This window comes from Argentina silus (genome assembly GCF_951799395.1).
Source record: "Argentina silus genome assembly, chromosome: 13".
NCBI lineage: Eukaryota > Metazoa > Chordata > Actinopteri > Argentiniformes > Argentinidae > Argentina > Argentina silus.
The window spans coordinates 8320345-8340951 of NC_139667.1; the positions used below are offsets into that span (position 1 = coordinate 8320345).

Genomic DNA, 20607 nt, shown 5'->3' on the forward strand with positions numbered 1-20607 from the left:
ATGAGCGGGGTTGTGGAGCAAGCTGACATCCTAACCGTTCTCGTTCTGGTCAAAGAGCGATGGAAAGTGGTAAGTGTATTATGTCGCTGTCTGTTACCCCATATACAGTGCATTCGGAAAGTATTCAGACCCCTTCACCTTTTCCACATTTTGTTATGTTACAGCCTTATTCTAAAATGGATTAAAATATTTTTTTCCCCTCATGAATCTACACACAATACCCCATACTGACAAAGCCAAAACAGGTTTTTAGAGATGATTGCTAATTTATTAAAAATAAAAAAACTGAACTCACATTTCATAAGTATTCAGACCCTTTACTCTTAGTACTTTGTTGAAGCACCTTTGGCAGCGATTAACAGCCTCAAGTCTACTTGGGTATGACGCTACAAGCTTGGCACCCTTGTATTTGGGGAGTTTCTCCCATTCTTCTCTGCAGATCCTCTCAAGCTCTTGTCAGGTTGGATGGGGAGCGTCGGTGCACAGCTATTTTCAGGTCTCTCCAGAGATGTTCAATCAGGTTCAAGTCCGGGCTCTGGCTGGGCCACTCAAGGACATTCAGAGACTTGTCCCGAAGCCACTCATGCGTTGTCTTGGCTGTGTGCTTAGGGTCGTTGTCCTGTTGGAAGGTGAACCTTCGCCCCAGTTTGAGGTCCTGAGCGCTCTGGAGAAGGTTTTCATCAAGGATATTTCTGTACTTTGCTCTGTTCATCTTTCCCTCGATCCTGACTAGTCTCCTAGTGCCTGCTGCTGAAAAACATCCCCACAGCATGATGCTGCCACCACCATGCTTCACTGTAGGGATGGTATTAGCCAGGTGATGAGTGGTGCCTGGATTCCTCCAGACATGGGGTTCAATCTGGGTTTCATCAGACCAGAGAATCTTGTTTATCATGGTCTGAGAGTCCTTTAGGCTTGATTGGTGCAGTGCTGCAGAGATGGTTGTCCTTCTGGAAGGTTTTACTTTTACAGGTGGACTCCAATCAAGTCGTAGAAACATCTCAAGGATGATCAATGGAAACAGGATGCACCTGAGCTCAATTTCGAGTGTCATAGCAAAGGGTTATGGAAATATTACTTATGGAAATGTGATATTTCAGTTTTTCATTAATTAGCAAATATTTCTAAAAACCTGTTTTGGCTTTGTCAGTATGGGGTATTGTGTGTAGATTGATGAGGAAAAAAAATAGTTGAATCCATTTTAGAATGAGGCTGTCACATAACAAAATGTGGAAAAAGTGAAGGGGTCTGAATACTTTCCGAATGTTGTCCTTAGCACTCATTCATCACAGTCAGCACTATCTATGCTCTTCAACTGGCCTCTCTCCACAAGAGAGTTCCTATCTTCTCCATCTCACCTGTGGTGGTGGTCACCTCCCTTTTGTATAAATGATGCTCTGCCGGCATTGTGAGAGAGGATCTTAAAATAGCAGCGGTAGCTATTTCGAATGTTCTATTCCTAGTGTTAGGCAGAAGGCACAACCCCCCTCTTCCCTCCCCCCAGGGCCCATGTCCCCCGTCACTGCTGCAGCCAGTGGGGGTGCCATGTGAGGTTAGTGTTCTGGGACTGGGAGAGTGCAGCTCCACTTCCTGTGTTCTGAGGAGGTGTGTTACGCAATGCTGCAGCCGCTGCTGCTGCTGATAATCCCCTCGACTTGAGCGGTTCAGTGCGACACAAGATTGATTGTGTGTGTGTGCGCGTGCATGCGTGCGTAGAGGGGGGATGAGCAAGGGGTACTAATGATAGAGAAGGAGCTTTTAAGAGGGGGGGGGAATGAAAAAACTAAACAAAACAAGAAAAAGAGTGAAACCAGAAACAAACTGAACTACACTTGCTGGTATGCAATCCTAGATTTTGTCATGTGTTTTTACATGAAATGTCTCTTTCTGCAGGCAAAGAAAATAGGAGGTGGTGGGTTTGGGGAGATCTACGAGGCGCTGGACCTGCTGACGCGGGTCAGTGTGGCCCTGAAGGTAGAGTCTGCCCAGCAACCCAAACAGGTGCTGAAGATGGAGGTAGCCGTCCTGAAGAAGCTACAAGGTAAGACACCTATATATCTATACCTGGAATTCCAAAATATCACAGTCATTACTCACTTCTTATTTCTTATTTATTTTCTTATTTTGTGGTCCTCTGTGGCTCAGTTGGTAGAGCATGGCGCTAACAACGCTTAGGTTGTGGGTTTGATTGCTGCTGGGACCATATGTACTAAAATGTATGTACTCACTGCAATGTAAGTCGCTTTGGATAAAAGCGTCAGCTAAATGGCATATATTATTATTATTATTATTATTATTATTATTATCTATTATTATAAGGTGAAATGTGTAGTTTTGCATGTTACTGCCCTCTCTGGCCACACTTACAACAACTGTTTGTTGTAAACAAACAATATGCACACTAGTTTTTTAGAAAAAGCTTTATTTGAATGCTTGTAGCCTGGGTTAAAACATAAATAAAATCAAAACTCCCCATCTCTCATAGCGGAAAATAAACAAACCAAGTAATTAATTTGGGGGAACATTTTCTCTTCTTTTCTTTCCATCTTTTTACCTCATGTCCTCCTCCATGCCCCTTCTTCCCTCAGGTGACTCCTCTGTGTCTCCTCTCAGTAGAAAATCAATGGACTGGGATCATGTTTGCTTTCTAATGGTTGTGTGCTGGAGGATTATGGTGTTATTGCTTCCTGGGGGACATAGGATGTAACTGGAAACCATCTAAACTCCACCCCCCATCCCCCACCCCCCATCCCCCATCCCCCACCACAACTCTTATCTCCCCCACACCCTTTCCTCCAGAAACACTGACCGAAAGATTGAATTCTTTTAAAGCAGACGAGTTGTAAAGCATTTCAACTCTATGGAGAAAAACATATGTACACCCTCCAAGTAAAATCTTTGAGGGTAACCATTTACATTTCTATTCAGCTTCTATGGCTTACAACAGACAACATAATCACACACCAAATACAACACAAGTGAGTGTGTGTTTGAGTGTATTGGATATGGAGTTTTAGAATGACTGTAGAGTAGGTCTATATTTGCTTGGGTGGGTGGGGGGGGGGGGTCTCCCTGCGTTGTGTTGTGCTATGGGCTCTGGGGTTTGACCGGAGGCCAGTGCAGAAGGGTACGCTGGAACTAGGGCAGTCATACACTCTTACACACACAAATACAGTCACACACACAAATACAGTTACACACACAAATACAGTCACACACACATGCAGTCACACACACCATCAATCAGCTGGGCTGGGCCGGGCTGGGCTGGGCTGGGCAGAGGGCACTGGTCTGGAGCGTCAGTAGCAACGTACTGTATCACATATGCTATATATAATGTGCCTCCTGAGGCGTTTTCATCCCCTGCTTTTCTCTCTCCCAGGTAAAGACCACGTGTGTCGCTTTGTCGGATGCGGCCGCAACGATCGCTTCAACTATGTGGTGATGGAGCTTCAGGTAAGGCTGAGCCAACCCTGTCCTGTCCTGTCTGTCTGTCTGTCTGTCTGTCTGTCTGTCTGTCTGTCTGTCTGTCTGTGCATTCTGTAGTCATGAGCTGTCAGGACTGAGCCATTGTCTGGGACTGAGGTACATTATGACTGTGGGTTGGTCTAACTGGCGAGTGTGTGTTGATTGACAGGGGCGTAACCTGGCCGACCTGAGGAGGAGCATGACCCGGGGTACGTTCACGGTCAGTACCACACTGAGACTGGGCCGCCAGATGCTGGAGGCCATCGAGAGCATCCACTCTGTGGGCTTCCTCCACCGCGACATCAAACCGGTGAGACAGGGCCCGGGGGGGGGGGGGGGGGGGGTGTGTGTGTGTGTGTGTGATGTTTGAGTGAGTGATGTTTGAGATATGACTTTGAGGAGGTGACAAAATTCCAACAGACTTGGGTTTTAAATTCACTTCTTTCTCTGCTTTTAATTACTCCTTTTTTCCCCGTCCTAGTCCAACTTTGCCATGGGCCGGTTCCCCAGTACTTGCCGGACCTGCTACATGCTGGACTTTGGTCTGGCCCGTCAGTTCACCAACTCCTGCCAGGAGGTCCGACCGGTAAGTGTCTATCTAAATTACCTGCGGTTGAAGATTGTGTATTGTTAGATGCTAAGTGGGATCCTTTGCACGACCCTACCCTATTGTATTCAATCTCTACTTCAATGGGGTGACATCAGAGTCAGGCCGTCCCAAGCATCACATTTAGTGTGTGTGTGTGTGTACCTTCCCACTAAAAGAGTATTATTCGTTCTGCAATCCGATCTGATTTGTGTTTCTCTCTGTCTGTCTCTCTCCCTCAGCCCCGCCCAGTGGCAGGGTTCAGGGGAACAGTCCGTTATGCATCCGTCAATGCACACAAGAACAAGGTTCGTAATAGCCCTTCACACACTTTCTGATTCACTTACATGATGGTAGTATGATTTTATGATATCATTTTAACATTTCTCTTATCTCAATTTCTCTCTTACTTTTCGGCTCTCTTATATTTTACTCTTTGGTTTCACCTCCACCACTGGCCTATTCTTTATTCAATTCACACGCCCTCTCTGTACCTTTGGTGGTCTCCCTCCCACCCTCATACACAGTTTCCCCATGCCGATCAGTAATATTGGTGCCAATTTCACAGGAGATGGGTCGGCATGACGACCTCTGGTCCCTCTTCTATATGCTGGTGGAGTTCATGGTTGGCCAGTTGCCATGGAGAAAGATCAAGGACAAAGTAAGAATCTATGAACGTTCATCCTCCCTGAAAACCAATCTGCTGTCCCTTGAGTCGTGAGGGTGTGTGTGTGTGTGTATATGTGTGTATGTGCATGTCTCCAGAGAACAGGGCTAGATCTGGGCCACAACGCGTCCCATTCAGCAAGGTTTTAGGATTAAAATGTAATTTAATTCAAAGAGGCAAATTGTTTTTTTGTATATGCTAATGTTTGTGTGTGTGCCCCCCCCCCCCCCCCCCCCCCCGCCCCCCATCCTAGGAGCATGTAGGGAAGCTGAAGGACACGTATGACCATAGGCTCATGCTCAAACACCTGCCTGCAGAGTTCAGTGTGTTTCTGGACCACATCGCCAGCCTGGACTACTTCACTAAGCCTGACTATCAGGTGATGTGTATGTCTTTATGTGACCTTACGTGTGTGTGTCTGTGTGTCGTCTGGCTTGTGTGCATCACAGGATCATCTGTATACTTGGCCTTTTGTACGAGCTCAAGGTTTTAAATAAGCACAGTTTTGCAGTTACCGCTGACAATATTAGTCACAGTCAATTTGATCTAATTTATGTAATGTCTGCTCTGGTGTTTAGTCAAATGATTGGTTATCTGTAGAATCTAATTCTCTATGGAATCGAATTGTCTGTGGAATCTGATTGTCTCTTGTCTATGCATAAACAACATTTTTCGTTTAAAATCTTTTGTTAAAATGAATGTAATAATGTCTAACTGTGATCCCTCCAGATGGAGAGCTAGTTACTAATCTGTGACGTCATACAGGCCATATATGGGTATCGCAGGAAATGTGACTGTTGTATTTGGTTGTGTTGCAGCTGCTGATGTCAGTGTTTGACAACAGCATGAAAACCTACAATGTTGTGGAGAACGACCCGTATGACTGGGAGAGGACCGGCACGGACGGCACCCTGACCATCAGCGCCACGGCGACCACACCCCAGCACCACACCCGCCTCACGCCGGCACACATGGGGTAAGTGAATGGAAACAGAATGAATATCACTTACCTCCTTCCCTTACCTCCTTCCCTTACCTCCTTCCCTTTCTCTAGCACTGGGACTGCTTCCATCCACGTGTTCTGAGCCAGAGTCTCACTTGCGATGTATCGTTGATTAACTTACTTTAGACTAATTCACTTACTTTAGACTAATTCACTTAATTTAGACTAATTCACTTACTTTGGACTGAGTCACAATGGATAAGAATGTCTGCTAATTGACTAAAATGCCAAATGTAAATGTTATCTCTCTGTCTCAACTTGGACTTTTTACTGTCTGTGTTTACATCAGATTGATGTTGGGTCTATTGTGTGTTTTAGCATGGCGAATGCGTCCCTGGTGCCCGGGGACCACCAGAGGGAGAACACAGACGACGTGCTGCAGGATGAGCAGCTCAGCGATGGGGAGAACAACGCTGCCCCGGACCGCCTGCCTGGATCCCCCATCCTGCCCCTGCGCAACCAGGAGGCCGACGTCTGGGAGGAGCTGGACCGCAACCGCAATCGCATCAGGCAACCCGCCGCATGGAAGGTACACACACACACGCACACACACACACACACACACACACACACACACACACACAAGAGGCATATTACAGGATGGTCCATCCTTTACTGCCACACCATGTTGACCCCCCCCCTCCCACTAGGCAGAGGAGGAACACAGCAACAACCAGCAGGGGGGGCACCAGAGCCCCTATGCCGGGCCCAGCCTGGGCTCCCCCGTACGGGTCCACTCTGAGGTGGTGCCCTGCGACCGCGACGGCCCCCTGCTCAGGAAGCTCCGCAACATCCACAGCTTCGAGCTGGAGAGGAGGCTGACCTTGGAGTCCAAGCCCAGCCCCGAGCGCTTCCTGGAGGCATGGTGAGTCCCGCTTGCCCCCTAGTTATAGGCCTACTCGTATATTTATGTATACAGTGTCTTCATTAAGTATTCACCCCAGTTTCTGCACCATCCTTAGTGTGAAGAATAGCTGCATCATGTTATGGGTATGCTGCACTATAGTGCCTTCAGTAAGTATTCTCCACATTTTCTTATGTTACAACCTGACTTTGAAATAGATTTCATCAGGCTGTCAGCATACCCATAACATGATGCAGCTATTCAACCTCAACCGCAATTCAACTTCAACCTACCCTCATAGCTAACAGGCATGCTTAAAGCTACAACAATAACAGGTGCGAGTGTGATACAGACCAATTGCCTGACACTCACACCTGCTGTCTGTCTGTCTGTCCAGCTCAGGGAAGCAGCCTGAGGGCTCCCAGCAGGAGGAGGAGCAGGTGGAGGAGGCTGCCCATGGCCAGACTGTGCCTGCTGGAGGAGGAGGAGGAGGAGGAGGAGGAGGAGGAGGAGGGCGTGCCGCTGAGAGGGTCTGGCACTACGATGAAGAGTTCCTGTCTGGCGGTGCCTCGCCCAAGCCCCCGGACTCCCCTGAGCTGGGTGAAGGGGCTGCCAGTAGTGGCTTTGTGGCCCTCAACCTGAGCTCCGGGAGGCAGGAGGTGGACTCCCGTGAGTGGGTGATGGTGGAGCGGCCCCCCAGCGGGTCCCCGGCGGCCAAGGCCACCACCAGCCCCTCAGAGGAGGATGAGGAGGAGCTGGAGGTCCTGCAGCCTGGGGAGGAGTCGCCTGGACGGGAGAGGGGGAGCCACAGTCCTGGGTCTGGCCAAGCACGCAGCAAAGACACTCTGGCCCCCTATATGGGACCTCCCAGGGTGGACCGGCTGGAGCTGAGTATGGGGCCTCCAGGGACCCTGCCTCCCGTCACCCCCACCAGCCCTGCAGAGGCACTGGCAGAGGGGGCACTCACACAGGTAAAGACCAGGATTGGAACACACACACACACACACACACACATACTGTAAAGACCTGAGTTATTCTGCATCGTACAACATGTTATTCAACTCTATATGGCACACTTTTTGTGGGAAAGTTGCCCAGTAGCAGCACTTTGCGCTGCTATAGAGTGTAGAGTTAAATGTTATTGTTTTATGTGTGCTTGCCCCATTGCTTGTGTGCCCTTGATAAAACAAGTGGATCCTCCTCAGATAGCTGATTCCTTTTGATCCATGATTTTATTGACGATGATGGTGAGACATGGTTTGAAAGAGAGGTTTGAATTGCACTTGATATCATTCCTATTTTGCTCTCTTATTTACAAGCTTTTATTTGCAAATGTTTATTTATCTCATCTTGAGTTTGCTTCCGTTTCGCTCACAGAACAGATTGCCCACACCGCAACGACAGTATTAGTTAATTTAATGTGACTCATGATCTTCTGAGCCATACCCTAGTCCAGCCCCACCTATCATGATGATGACTCAAGATGACTTTAGCATTTTTTGGAGAGCAATTATTAAGGGGAATGAATGTCCTGTTCCCAGAATTCCTCCCACCTCAAGCCCCACCCTCTCAAAGCTCTGAATATATGTTAGTTACACTCCTCCCTCACCCCAACTCTTCTATCTACCTCTCACTCCGACTCCCCTTACCTCCCTACCCCCCAACCCCTGCTCCTTTTAATGGCCCTCCCCTCTCTTCTCTCTTCCCTCCCCCTTTCTCACCCCCCCCCCCCCCCCCCCGCCCTCCCTCACCCTCCGGCCTGGTACATCCACCTCCTCCTCACCCTCTCTATCTATCCTCTCTCCCTCCTCCTTCCTCACCTCCTCTCCCTCCTCACCTCCCCCTCTCTTAGCTCCCCACCTCTCCTCCGTCCCTGCCTGAGGAGGTGTTGGCCCGGACGTCCAGCCCCCTGCTCCTGCGTTCCCCCAGCCCACACACCCTCCTGACCACCCTGTCGGACCCCCTGCACCAGCGCGACCCCCCGGGGATGCGGCGCAGCCATTCCGACCACCACCACCATCCGCAGCAGCAGCAGCAGCACTACCGCCCCTCCTCCTCGTCCTCCTGCCACGCCTCCCTGCCGCCACCTCCTCCTCCTCACCTCCCCTGCACCTCCACCCGCTCTCCCGGCCACAGGAAACTGCCTGCGATCCCGGCGGGCGCCATCAACAACAAGTTCCCCTCTGTCATACGCATCACGCGCGCCCAGCTCCAGCAGGTGAATGCCCAAACCGTCCCCCCGCCCCCCCCCCCCCCCCCCTTCCTCCTCCCAGAGCTCTAGAGCCTCCAAGTCTCCTTCTCTCTCTCTCTATAACACACTACCCCCTCACTCACAACTCAAAAGCTACTACCATTTTTACTGGTTTGGTTATAATTTTTGCTTCCTTTTTTGTTTTCTTTTGTGCATTTGGTTGTTGTTGTTGTTGTTATTGTTGTTGTCCTCGGGCAGCTCTCTCCAGAAACCTCTCCAGAGGCTCGTTGTGTTGTGTTGTATTGTGTTGTGAAGGACAGAGCATGCTCAGAGGCGTCCTGTTGTCTGGCCTTGTCTGCTGATTGGATGTCTGATTGTGTGTTTGGAATGTGTTCTCATGACTACAGGTTGCGTGGTGACTTTTGTTAGAGGCGATTGTCTTCTTTCCTTTTGTCTCCCTTTTTCCCCCTTGACTCATCCTTTTCTCTTTTTTGTGGTCCTCTGCTTGGTTGTCTGAATGTTTTCGGAACGCTTTTTCTGCCGGTTTGCTACTTACAGCTTGACCTAACGTTGACATGGCGCTCGTGTGTTTCGTGGTGGTGGTGGTGGTGATGGTGGTGGTTGCTATGGCATGTTATGGTGAAACTAATCTTCACATGTTTTCACATGACCTCAACTTCTTTAGTGTGTGGTCATTAACCTATGATAACCCAGCAAGTCCTGATCACATGTCCACTTCAAGATCATTTCTCAAGGACTACATAGCCAATAGAATTATTGAACTATGTTTTTTTTCATTAACCCCATCTCTCTCTCTCTCTGTCTCTGTCTGTGTCTCTGTGTCTCTCTATCCCCTCCCCCCTCCCCTTTCTCTATTTCTCACTCTCTCTCCCTCTCTCTGTAGTTGACAGCGCAGCGGTCCCAGTCAGCCTCCGACAGTGCTCCACAGTGCCTCCTGCTGGAGAAGCGCGATTCCGATGCTCAGCCCCTAGACTTCACTGCTGACGTCCACTCCCCCCAGGAGTGCGTCAGCCCCACGGACCCCCTGGCTGACATGCTAGTCAATGGAGACAGACACACCAAAGCCCAAAGCCCTGTGCCAAGCCGCGTGTCCTCCCCTCACTCTCCTCGTTCTCCTCGCTCCCCCTGCTCCCCCCGCTCCCCCCACAGCCCTGTGTTAGTCAACGGCCACCTCTCACCCCCTGTGAACGGCCAGTGGGACGGAGGCGCCGGAGCGTTCCCTGAGCTGGAAGACCCTGACAGAGAGGCTGGTCACCCCGGGTGTAACGTCACCACTGAGCCCCAGCAGCACACCCAGCAGGGCGAGAGAGACAGGGGAAATGAGAACCAGGGCACCGGGGAGCCTAACGGCCCAGACACCACCTCCACCCCCGCTGTGGCGGCCCCCCGTAGGGACCCCTCCCGCAGGCTGAGCCGCATCCCCGTGCTGGAGCCCGCCAGTCTCCTGGACCCCCCGCCCCCGGGCTCTGCCAAGGAGAAGTTGCTCCAGAAGAAGGCCCACCACCACCAGGGCCCGGTCCCCTCGCCCACCGCCTCACCCAGCCTCTCAGCAGACAGGCGCACCCCCATCGTGGCCTCCTCTCTCCCCCGGGACCAGGTGTCCTCTGCCTCAGACCGCTCCCAGGATGATGAGTCCCTCCTTGGCTCCCGCTCGGACCGCCAAGGGGACGACGGGCCCTCCCTCTCCTCCTCCTCCAGCCCACTGTCCCGCAGGAGCAGGATCCCACGGCCAGTCAACCCCACACCAGCTCCCGAGCAGCACGCAGCCCAGTACATCCCACGCCCACCCCCGGGCAAACCACCCAGTCGCCCCACAGTGGAGGGCAGGTTAGTGCCGTAACAAATTCCCTTGCTTATTTTCATTGAATTAATCCTTTCTTTCTATATATAGCTGTTGTACTCTTGTTTTGCCTGGGTTTAATGTATTTCCGTCTTCCCTAATCCCCTTCATAATCCCCCACCCAAGGCTTAGGCGTTACCGGATCCGGGCAGGCAGCACAAGCGACTCAGACCTCCTGACTTGTCTGGCCCAGCTGATGCATGGCTCCCCCCACCACGGACGGTCCTCAGCGCAGCACACAAGCTCCAAGATGGGCATCTGCAGCCTCACCAGCTCCCCCCACCACCACCACCACCGTAGCTCCAGCGCTTCGCCCCGCAGCTCCTCCTCCCTGCAGCGCTCCGTCAGCTCCTCGCCCTCCCGCCACGAACACCGAGGGGGGAACGGCGGGGGCTGCCTCGGTCGCAGCCGCTCCCCGCCGAGCTTCTCCGGCTCCCCGCCTCCCCGCCGCTCCTACCCCCACCACGGGGAGACTTGCTGCGGCCGCCAGGCCCGCACAGGCCCCTTCCACTCCCCCAGGGGGAAAGGCTGCAGCCGCGAGGGCAAGTGCTCCAGCAAGCTGAGCAGATAGTTGCCCTCCCAGGCATGGAGCTAGCTCTGGGGGGGGGTCAGCGTTGCCACAGCAGAGGAGAGGAAGACCACAATCATGACCTCAGGATGAAGACCTGAGTCTTTGTTTCCAGAGAATAGTTCATCTTTGTCTCCTTTTTTCCTGTCAGCTTTCCCCACACTCGTCTCCCCCTCTCACTTTCCCCTTTAATTCCTTCCATTTTCACATTGTTTCGTCACTAAATTATATATATATATTATGCCCAATTATATAATAATGACCTTGTCTGAGAGTAAGTGGATTTTTTTTAATCAAGTAATGGAATTAACAAGCTGTAAGTAAACACATTTTGAATCCCATGAAGTACAGTATTACACTTAAGAATAATGCCTGTGGCCATGGATGAATATACTCTTGTCAGCTGGCCCTTAGTGTCAGTCCTGCAGACACTGACCCAGCCCTGATGAAATGTACGTTGATGAGTGCTTATTTATTTATTAATAGCGAATGGAATATTTGGTCAATGCACCCAATTTATTTTTTCTTTGCTCCGACTTGGGTAATGCCGGGTATAGGTGTCCATGTATTTGCATTAAGCCCTGAAAAATATACACTAGTATTTATTAAGCTATTTATTTCTATGTTATTTTTATGCCTGTCAAGGCTAGGTAACAGATTCTCTCTCTCTCTCACTCCCCTTCTAATATCAGATGTACAGTATGGTGCTCTTTACTTCAAAGTAACGTAAAGTGATCACTCCGAGTGATCCTTCCTTAATACAATCATGTAAAGTGTATGTGCTCACAGACACACGCACTTGTGCCTACTGTGTTCATCTGGGGGGAAGTCCAAATGTAAAACTGTACGATTGAAAAGGATGGCTCAGAACTGACCTTATTCTAATGGTACTTATTCCTACTCTTTAAACACTAGTAGTAAATACAAAGTAACACTAAGTTAAATTATTATTGAAGTATCAACACAGACCTTTGTCTTAATCTGTGCCTTGGCACGTTTCTGCAGCTTTTAGGTTCACTACAGTGTGTTTCTGATTTACTGACGAATTGAGCCAAAAAATACTTTATTTGTGCCAGCTGTAAAGACTGCTTTTAACAGTATTCCCTTGAAGGAAGTGAGAATGTTTTTTTGTTTTTTTTCATGCAGACATTATTTGAGAGGTTAATATTGATGAAAGAGAAGTTTTATTTAATGATTAAAGGGAATGTTTTAGTGTAATAGTAGATTTTCTGTCCTGTTTGAAGTTGATGACAGGTCAATCTCTCACATAATGCTTTGAACAAATATGAAACGTCGAAAGGATTTTTAATATGTCAAATAATGTCATTATCATGTATGCCATATTAATATCATATACCAAATTGATGTTTCATGCCTCCAAAGGACAACAATTCATTTGATAAGTAACTTACTGCGCCAGAGAATGTTTTGTTAATGTAATGTTTGTGCACAATTAACTTGTTGAGAACCACATCCACACATTTATGTATTTCATGAACACGAACTTTGACTATTCAGAAACTCCTCACCCAGTCCCTCCACACCCTCTCCCCCCACTCCTCTGCTTGTAAAATACTGTAATATATCTCCTGCTTCCAGTACTACTAGCCTACTCTTTGCATGCGCTACAGAGAAAAGAGAAAAACAAAACAATCAATCAAGTAAAAGCAGCATACCAGTTCCCATAATGCATTAGCTATCCTGTGATGATTGTAATCTGAAAGGGATTTCTTTCATGTTCGATGTGTTATTTGTTGGAATGTATAGTTTGTTTCATTTGTCCCTTTCTCTCCACAATCGCCACCCCCCCCCCCCCCCCCTCCCTTTCAATCTATCTTCCCACATGACTTACAGCAGCTATCTAATTTTCAGCACTCAAAGCTCATACCCAAGGATTACTCTGTGGATTTCCCAAAAAAAAGGATAATAATGATTGGCTTGATATCACGTGACACATGCATAGTATAGTTATCATACGCAGAAGAAAATACTTGAAGTATTTGCATTATACAGTCATTACACCATTTTGAAAGCTCTGCTGTAATGCCACCAGAGGTATGCTGAGAGATGGACATCTTATGTGAAGTCGGTGGATTTGGTCTTTTGTGGTGGATTTCTCGGGTATCCGCTTATAATGTCTCACAGAGCAGCTATGACTCGTCCTAAGGCAGACAGTGTTCAGTCAGTCAGTCGCCTTAATGTCTCCTCTCTTCCCTGTGTGTAAAGCAAGGGGATGACTGAACTGTGTCTGTGTTGGAGATCATTCCACTGTCGTTTAGCCAGCCAGCCTGCTGTCAGGTATCTGTCTCCGTCCTGGACAGGCATGTGGCCTGTCATGCCTGAATCGTAACAAGCTGCAGATTGTTTCCGTTTGGATCTCAGGCCGTTTGGATCTCAGACATGAATGTTGTTGTTTGGATCTCGGATAGATAGCCTTGATTTGATGGGTCATTTTTGAACAGCTCTGGTATGTATTGGCCCGACCAAGTTGTCCATTGATTGGACAGAATGTGTGACTTCATTCTTGGTAGCCATTTACCATTTGAGCTGGGTTTGAAATCAGAACAGCGGTTGAAAGTGTTCCGGGTTTAATTCTGGAGTGTATGATAAGGGTATGTTTCTACATCAGAGGATGTTTGCGGATTTCCATATACCACAACAATCAGTATTGAGCTTCTTTTTAAATCCTATACTCGGTACTTCAGGCCAACTAACGTCAAATGTGGTTGGTCAAAACTTGTAATAATATATACCTGTAAAAAGTTTAAAGTATTTATTTAAAAGACCATCTTGATAAATCATAACTTATTTCGCTAACATGCTTCAATGAAAGGGAGGAGCTAAGAGACTAAACCGTGCTGCTGATTTTTGGAAAAGATAATCAATCCCTTCAACTTATATTGTCTTTTTATTATCATTGCACACAGTGGTATCGTGTTACTTTCCTGAAAATTATGATTATGATTTGTCACTCATTGTGTGGCCTGGTGATTGTAAAGGTGTCATAACATGCCTGTATCTATGATCATGGCCACAGATACTGTGTTGGGACTCGGAGTCTCTAGAGCCGACAGATCAAATGCATACAAAGCTCACTGTTAAGGGGCAATGTGTTAATGTGACACTTCTTCAACACACGTCTTCGCCCTCAGTGTCTGTACACTGATTGATGAGGTGTTTTTGGACTAGTGTCCACAATCGGAAACATTACCTGGTCTAAAAAGAAAAACAGGATTGATGCCCTTATGACTTACATTTTAGATATTTCTTGAATGGTTCACGTTTTAGTCATGTGTTGCAATGTAACGGTTTTGAAATGTAAATGTACAGTCACAAGGAAAGAATGTAACAAGAGGAGATTCTACATTGTACATAACTGTAATTATTTATGTTTATTTTATCATTTGTACCATACCAATGCCTTGTACAGTGTTTTTTTTCTGTTCGTTTAAAATTATTTTGTATTTTATTTTTATAAACTGGTTATAAATAAAATACTCATTCAGCATGCAGAAAAAATAATCCAGTTGTTTGTTTATTTGTTCAGTCTACTACAGCCAAGCGGTCAGAGCTCATCATGAATGCACAAGGTTTTGTACTGTAATGATCTCATGAAGAATTGCCTATCATTTGTACCCCTAATGGTGCACACTAACTATCACATTTGTCAGTGGATAGGTCGTCATTCAATGTATGTTGGTCGTCATGGTGCACGGTGCTCATAAAACCAGACATTTATATAACTACATAAGTAGCGTCCTTGAGTGTCGCGTTATGGACACTGTTCTATTTTTATCGCGCGTCTGAACGCAGTGCAGTGCGGTAGCTGACATCTGCCCGCCTGCCTCTAGCTCGGCCCGCCCCCATCCCTCTGTCACCGAGGAGCGCTTGCTCAGACCAGAATGGCGGCTCTTTTGGAATCGTTGCTTCTGAAGAAAGTGGAGACGACCAAGGCCGTACAATGGCTTAAACATGTCGAGGTACGTGAGGAACAGTAAAAACAGACGCTCACAAGAAATGATTTCTGGTTGCCCTCGTATGGCCGAAATTGCGAAATGTCATTGCATAAAACGGATGTAAACAAAACTTTTCCACGGCTGTGCTGCCATTTTCAATATGGAAACTTAGAGCTGGCTACAGCTAGTTAGCTTGCTGTCTGTTTTGCCTCCACTACTAGCCAGCTGATATTATGATGTTCAGGATGCTACCGATAATGACAGCGATGTATTAGTGCGGAAAATCTAATAAATATTGTACCGGTATTCTGTCGTTGAATGTTGTCAGGAAACTAGCTAGCAAGCTATGCAAGTCGCTGTCAACAACATTTGCATGCCATCTCATCATTCATAGCTATCCATTCAATGACCACTTCATGTCACATTGAAAAATGACAATGAATGAAAATTACCGTTAGAAATGTTGGCCAGCTGACTCACTTGATGGTTTGCTTGTGTGTGCTTGCTTTCATCATACATTTGTCTTTATATTTGTTAAAACAGGACAACGACAGCTTGGCATTGAGCGACCCTCTGGTGAAAGTCCGAAGACAGGAGTTTGTGCCTTTCCTGCTGAACTTCCTGCGGGAGCAGAGCAGCCACGCCCTGACCCATGGCCCTGCCACACCCGCCAAGACCCCCAGCCGCCCCAGGCCTGTGCAGGCTCAGAGTTTCTCCAGCGAGCGTAGGGGCTGCAGGTCGTCTTCAGGACCTGGCACTGGTCCTAGGAGTGCCAGTCGGGTCCAGTTGTTCTCCCCAGCCCCGTCCCTCTCCCCTAATATGGGCGGAGCTGAGTGGGATGCTGTCCCATCTGGGTCCCACTGTCTGAGCGGGTTCAGTGCCCTTAGCAGCCCCTCCTCCACATGGAGCCCTGCCTCCAGACCCACGCCCTCAGATCGCCGCTCCGCCCAGCGTGCCAGCCTTGGGGACTTCATCATGTCCCCGTCTGAGGCCCAGCCCAGCCCCAGCCAACAGTACCGTGGGCGCGGCAGGAAGAGCGGAGGGATGGGGATGGGATCACAGGGGCGGCAGTCAGGGGGGCGTGGATTCCAAAATGAGGAGGCGGGACGATGGGAGGGTGGGGGGAGGAGAGGCAGGGGAGGAGGAGGGTGCAATAAGATGAGTGACCCAGTTTCACCACCAACTCTGGTCCAACTCAACTTCAACAATCTGGAGGACTTTCCACCTGTAGGGACATCAGACGCCTCAACCCTGTGAGTCCACTGCACTCCCTCACTCTGTATTGGATTTTTAAACTGTGGATTGGACTGCATCAGATTATCAAAACACACACAATATCATACCATTTCTACATGACAAAAGTTTCATGTAGTAATAATAATGTAGTTATTGATAGATTAGGTCTGCCCCAGTATTGATACCGTTAGGTTTGATACTATGATTCTGTAACATTTTCTGATCTTCCCTCTCTTGCCGCCAGACTGACAAAACCGTCTCGGAGGATCAACCCAACGCCAGTCAGTGCCGAGCGCCCTCGCTCCAGACCGAAGAGCTGCTTCACCTCCACCCCTTTCAGCAAGCCCCCCAGTCCCCCTCCGGTCTCGGAGGCCATTGGGGTATTTGTACCAGCGACTGTGGGCAGCCCTCTTAGTCTGCAGGAGGAGAGGGAGCTGCTCAAGAGGGAGAAGTAAGTGTAGGAGGGGATAATGTTTGAGTGCTAAGTGGGTTGAGGCTGCTAGGCCACTACAGTATAATGACATTGCCCCTTATATGTCAATCAGTACCAGACATACTACCTTCTCTGTACTCTGTTTCTAGCTCTGTCAATCTCTATCATGCATTTTTATAATTGTGTTTTTTTTTAACACCCATTTTCCCCGGACTGCTTTCTTAGGTGTAAGCGTGCCCAGCTGACTTGCTCCCCCCAGCCAGTCTCTTTGGATCCCTGCACTCCCACTAAATTAGGACTCAGGCCAGGCTCCAAGGTGACCCCAGACACCCAGGCGTCATGTCCCGAGCCCTCCAAAGTGACCTTGGCCTCGGAGCTGGACCTTCTGGCAGAGCTCTACTGTACCTGCATTTCTGGTAAATGACCAGTAGGGGGCGGGGCAAGAATGTGAGCTTTAGAGAACGGTAGTTGTTAACTATCCTTGGTGATTTATCCATCCATTGATAGAACTAGAGTTGGGTTTTGGGTTTTTTCTGAAATTTGATATAAATTGCATTTAATGATTGTGATGGATGGTTCTGATGTTTTATTTGTTTGGTCTCTCACAGAAAACTTGGTGCCGAATGTGATCCTGGAGCTTTTCTTTGTGCTGCAGTTGTTGACGTCTAAAACCCCTCCCATCACTGATGAGGAGGAGGAGGACCAAAGCCTGTGTCTGGTGAGGACAGGTGAGAGATGCAGCTTCTTTCACATCACAGTCTGTATGGAATTGAGAGATGCAGCTTCTTTACATCACAGTCTGTATGGAATTAAGACAACGCAATGTAATATGATTCTCTTTATCCCCTAAGGGAGTTCAGTTGATGTCATGGTCCTTGCTGGTCGATGCATGTCCTTGCTGATATCTTTCCCTGTTTTTGTTTAATTTATGCAGATGTCCTGGAAAGAGGCTACCTCAGAAAGGTACACAACTGTGTGTATTTCGCTGTGAGGGTGCTGGAGCATCAGTTTGAGTGAGTCATTTTGTTGTTTTGTCATTTTGTTTTTTCCCCCACCCAAAACCTTCTCCTGATCAAATGATACTGAGTCCTAGTGGGTGGATTCCTTCTATCTTTTCTGTTTACATGTCAGGTTGGTAGCTCACATGGACAAGTGCACCCTGCGTCTACTAGCAGAGAATGAGAGGGTGGCCTGTTTCTCTCCAGCTCTAAGGGACCGCCTCACCCAAGCCCAGGATACCAGCACAGCCAAGGTACCACACTGAATGATAACTGATGGTCCTACACTAACATGACAACACGATTCCCCAAATGTATTAAAGGGAAAATCTGGGATTGGTACATCCATGTTAGGACTATAAATTAATGATATATAGCCATTGGTTCTTGAAGAATATAACTTATAAATGCCTCATGAGCTTAGTTCAACTCTTGGACCATCAGAACTCAAAATATAAGCTTGTTTTACTTGTATGTAAACAATGTTATTGTCAAAATCTTCAAAACATGGTTAAGGCTATGATTTTGATCTCATGGATGGTCACTCCTTGCATCCACACCTCTGTATATAACTTTGAGAGTGGTTACATTTCTCCAGCCCCATCCCTCAGCTGTTTATCAAAATAAGTGGCAGGGAGACCACTTTGTTGTTGTTTGAGTCCCAGATTGCCTTTTTAAGGCATGGTTTGCTATGGGTATATCATAACACAAATTCCATCTTGTCTTTCCAGCTCTCTCCCACAGTTCCCACCTTTATCCACTCAGTCCCGTTCCAGCCGGCCACCGACAACAGGTCCAACTTCAGCAGTGACAAGGCCTTCCACATCTTCAAGAAGCAGAGGTACAACACAGGCTCATGGACTCTACATCTTATTGCCTAGTTATGGCTTTGTTATGCTCACCGTTGAAAATGGCAAATTGCCGTAGCGATTTCTCAGCTGTTTGACCACTGATTTTTATGCCAATTCACATGTCTGCTCACCGTGACATGTCTACACATCCCCTGAATATTGTAACAATTGTTTTTGTTTACCAGGTACTTAAATAAATTAGCATAAACATTAAGAGTTTTCTCTAGTCAATTTCTACACAACCGATTAAGATACGGCTTTCAGGTCCCATCAGGTTATGTCCCAGAGCATTGCATCATGACTGAATAAAGTTTGTAGGTAATACTGTTTTATTCCGCTTGAGAGAAGCAACCTGCCCAGTGGTGAACATGTTTGAAGTACAGTAGACCAACATGCAGCTCTATAGCAGGTATCAAAGCTGTGTGCTGGAACACCTTGTTAGTGCAAGTTATGGGCGGTGGTGCTCATATTGAATTTCCTGTCTTTTGTGGCTTTTGACAAGCTGTAACTTCTAACTTAAAACGTTTTTGGTCATTCATATTATATTAGGGACACTGTAATCCTGACGGTGACCTGATTTATGCTCAGTGTAAGCTAGCCTGTACCTCTCTCTGCTGTCTTCCAGGGACATTTTCTATGAGGTGCTGCGGGAGTGGGAGGACTTCCACAAGGAGCCTGGATGGTACTTTGAGGGGGCCCTGGGTAGCAGAGTCAGGTAAGGCCAATGCGTGTGCTGCAGTGCTGATACACTGTTGGTGCTGTTCGGTGATGTGATTAATGAGGAGTAGTGCTGAGTCACTTTGTGATGGTTGTGTTCAGCATGTTGTCATTGTGCTTCCTCCTTACAGAGGAATGGTGAGTCAGCTGACCTCTGCTGGAAACCACTCGCATTTCGCCCGGCTTTTCCTGAAGCAGCTGGTGCAGGTATGATGTCATGCACGCACGCACACACGCACACACACACACACACACACACACACACACACATACACACACACACACACAAATAAATAAATAATCATACCCCTATTTCTTTCCTGCTCCAGATGTGTAAGGGTCCGCGTGTGATGGGCTCACCCGGTGACGCCCCTGACGCTGATCTGCTGGGCATGCTGGGAGCAGACAGCCTGGGGCGTCTGAAGCGTCTGGAGGAGCGTCTGATCCAGCCTCAGAACCTCATGGGCCCCTGTCCTCCACCTGCCTTCCCTGGACACCAGGAGTTCTTCAGAGACTTCCTGCAGACAGCCAGCTGGTGAGAGAACACATCAACAGTAACACATATTACTAATCATAACAATGTCTACTTTGCATTATAAAACACGATTATAAATCCTGACTTTGACTTTCATTGTTCTGAAATATGCGCTCAAGATAATCTGCGTCTTCACAACATACCTTTGTATGTCTTTGTAGTAGAGGTTTGATTTGTCTTTGGTTTCCGATGTGGGAGTCTGTGATCTAACCTTGCCTCTGTATTGCAGCTGTCAGCTGAATCAACATTTGAAGGACAGCTTGTGTCAGCAGCTCCTCCAGCTAGATGAGGTGTCAATACTAGGCCCTGCCGTCTCCAGTGGGGAGGGGGAGGGGGAGGGAGACATGGAGCAGCAGGTAAACACTACTTATATCAGATGTCTGTGTGTGTCTTGAGTGGTCTGTGGTTCCCTGGTTTAGACTCCTGTCCATCCTTCCCTCCCCCTTTGTCTCATATTCTCTCTGTTTTACATTCTCTCTCTCCTCTCCGTCAGGATGAGAAGCAGAGGTTTTCCTCTGTCCTCCTCTTGGCTCGACTCCTAGCCAAGTTCCTGGGCTTCATCTCCTTCCTGCCCTACCAGACGTCTGATCGTCCATCAAGGGAGATTCAGGAAGTGGCCATCGCCATCCGCAGCAAGGTGTGTTGTTAGAAGGAATGAGACTTGAGTCTTGGTTGGAAAGTTAAGTTAAAGTT

General features: G+C 48.0%; 2 protein-coding genes across 3 annotated transcripts in view; both read left to right on the forward strand.

Annotated features, from left to right (window-relative positions):
* Window positions 1-14710, forward strand: ttbk2a (tau tubulin kinase 2a; the record flags this gene model as incomplete). The annotated part of the gene is made up of 15 exons (XM_083683591.1): window positions 1-69; window positions 1894-2041; window positions 3383-3456; window positions 3638-3778; window positions 3950-4054; window positions 4297-4362; window positions 4623-4715; window positions 4975-5100; window positions 5540-5697; window positions 6043-6253; window positions 6375-6589; window positions 6966-7539; window positions 8421-8786; window positions 9664-10607; window positions 10747-14710. 15 exons carry the CDS (start codon window positions 1-3, stop codon window positions 11189-11191), a joined length of 3735 nt encoding a protein of 1244 aa, XP_083539717.1. The 3' UTR covers window positions 11192-14710.
* Window positions 14711-15084: 374 nt separating this feature from the next.
* Window positions 15085-20607, forward strand: part of cdan1 (codanin 1) — a gene marked incomplete at its 5' end in the record, with an annotated part of 12732 nt that continues 7209 nt past the window's right edge. Inside the window, 13 exons of one of the 2 annotated variants that reach the window (XM_083682993.1) lie at window positions 15085-15168; window positions 15688-16397; window positions 16625-16831; window positions 17039-17229; window positions 17422-17541; window positions 17748-17826; window positions 17945-18065; window positions 18543-18652; window positions 19288-19377; window positions 19511-19586; window positions 19709-19914; window positions 20144-20270; window positions 20408-20551. In XM_083682993.1, the coding sequence (XP_083539119.1) occupies window positions 15091-15168; window positions 15688-16397; window positions 16625-16831; window positions 17039-17229; window positions 17422-17541; window positions 17748-17826; window positions 17945-18065; window positions 18543-18652; window positions 19288-19377; window positions 19511-19586; window positions 19709-19914; window positions 20144-20270; window positions 20408-20551 (2259 nt within the window). The remainder of the gene's footprint in view (window positions 15169-15687; window positions 16398-16624; window positions 16832-17038; window positions 17230-17421; window positions 17542-17747; window positions 17827-17944; window positions 18066-18542; window positions 18653-19287; window positions 19378-19510; window positions 19587-19708; window positions 19915-20143; window positions 20271-20407; window positions 20552-20607) is intronic. The other variant, XM_083682992.1, reaches the window with a different exon arrangement.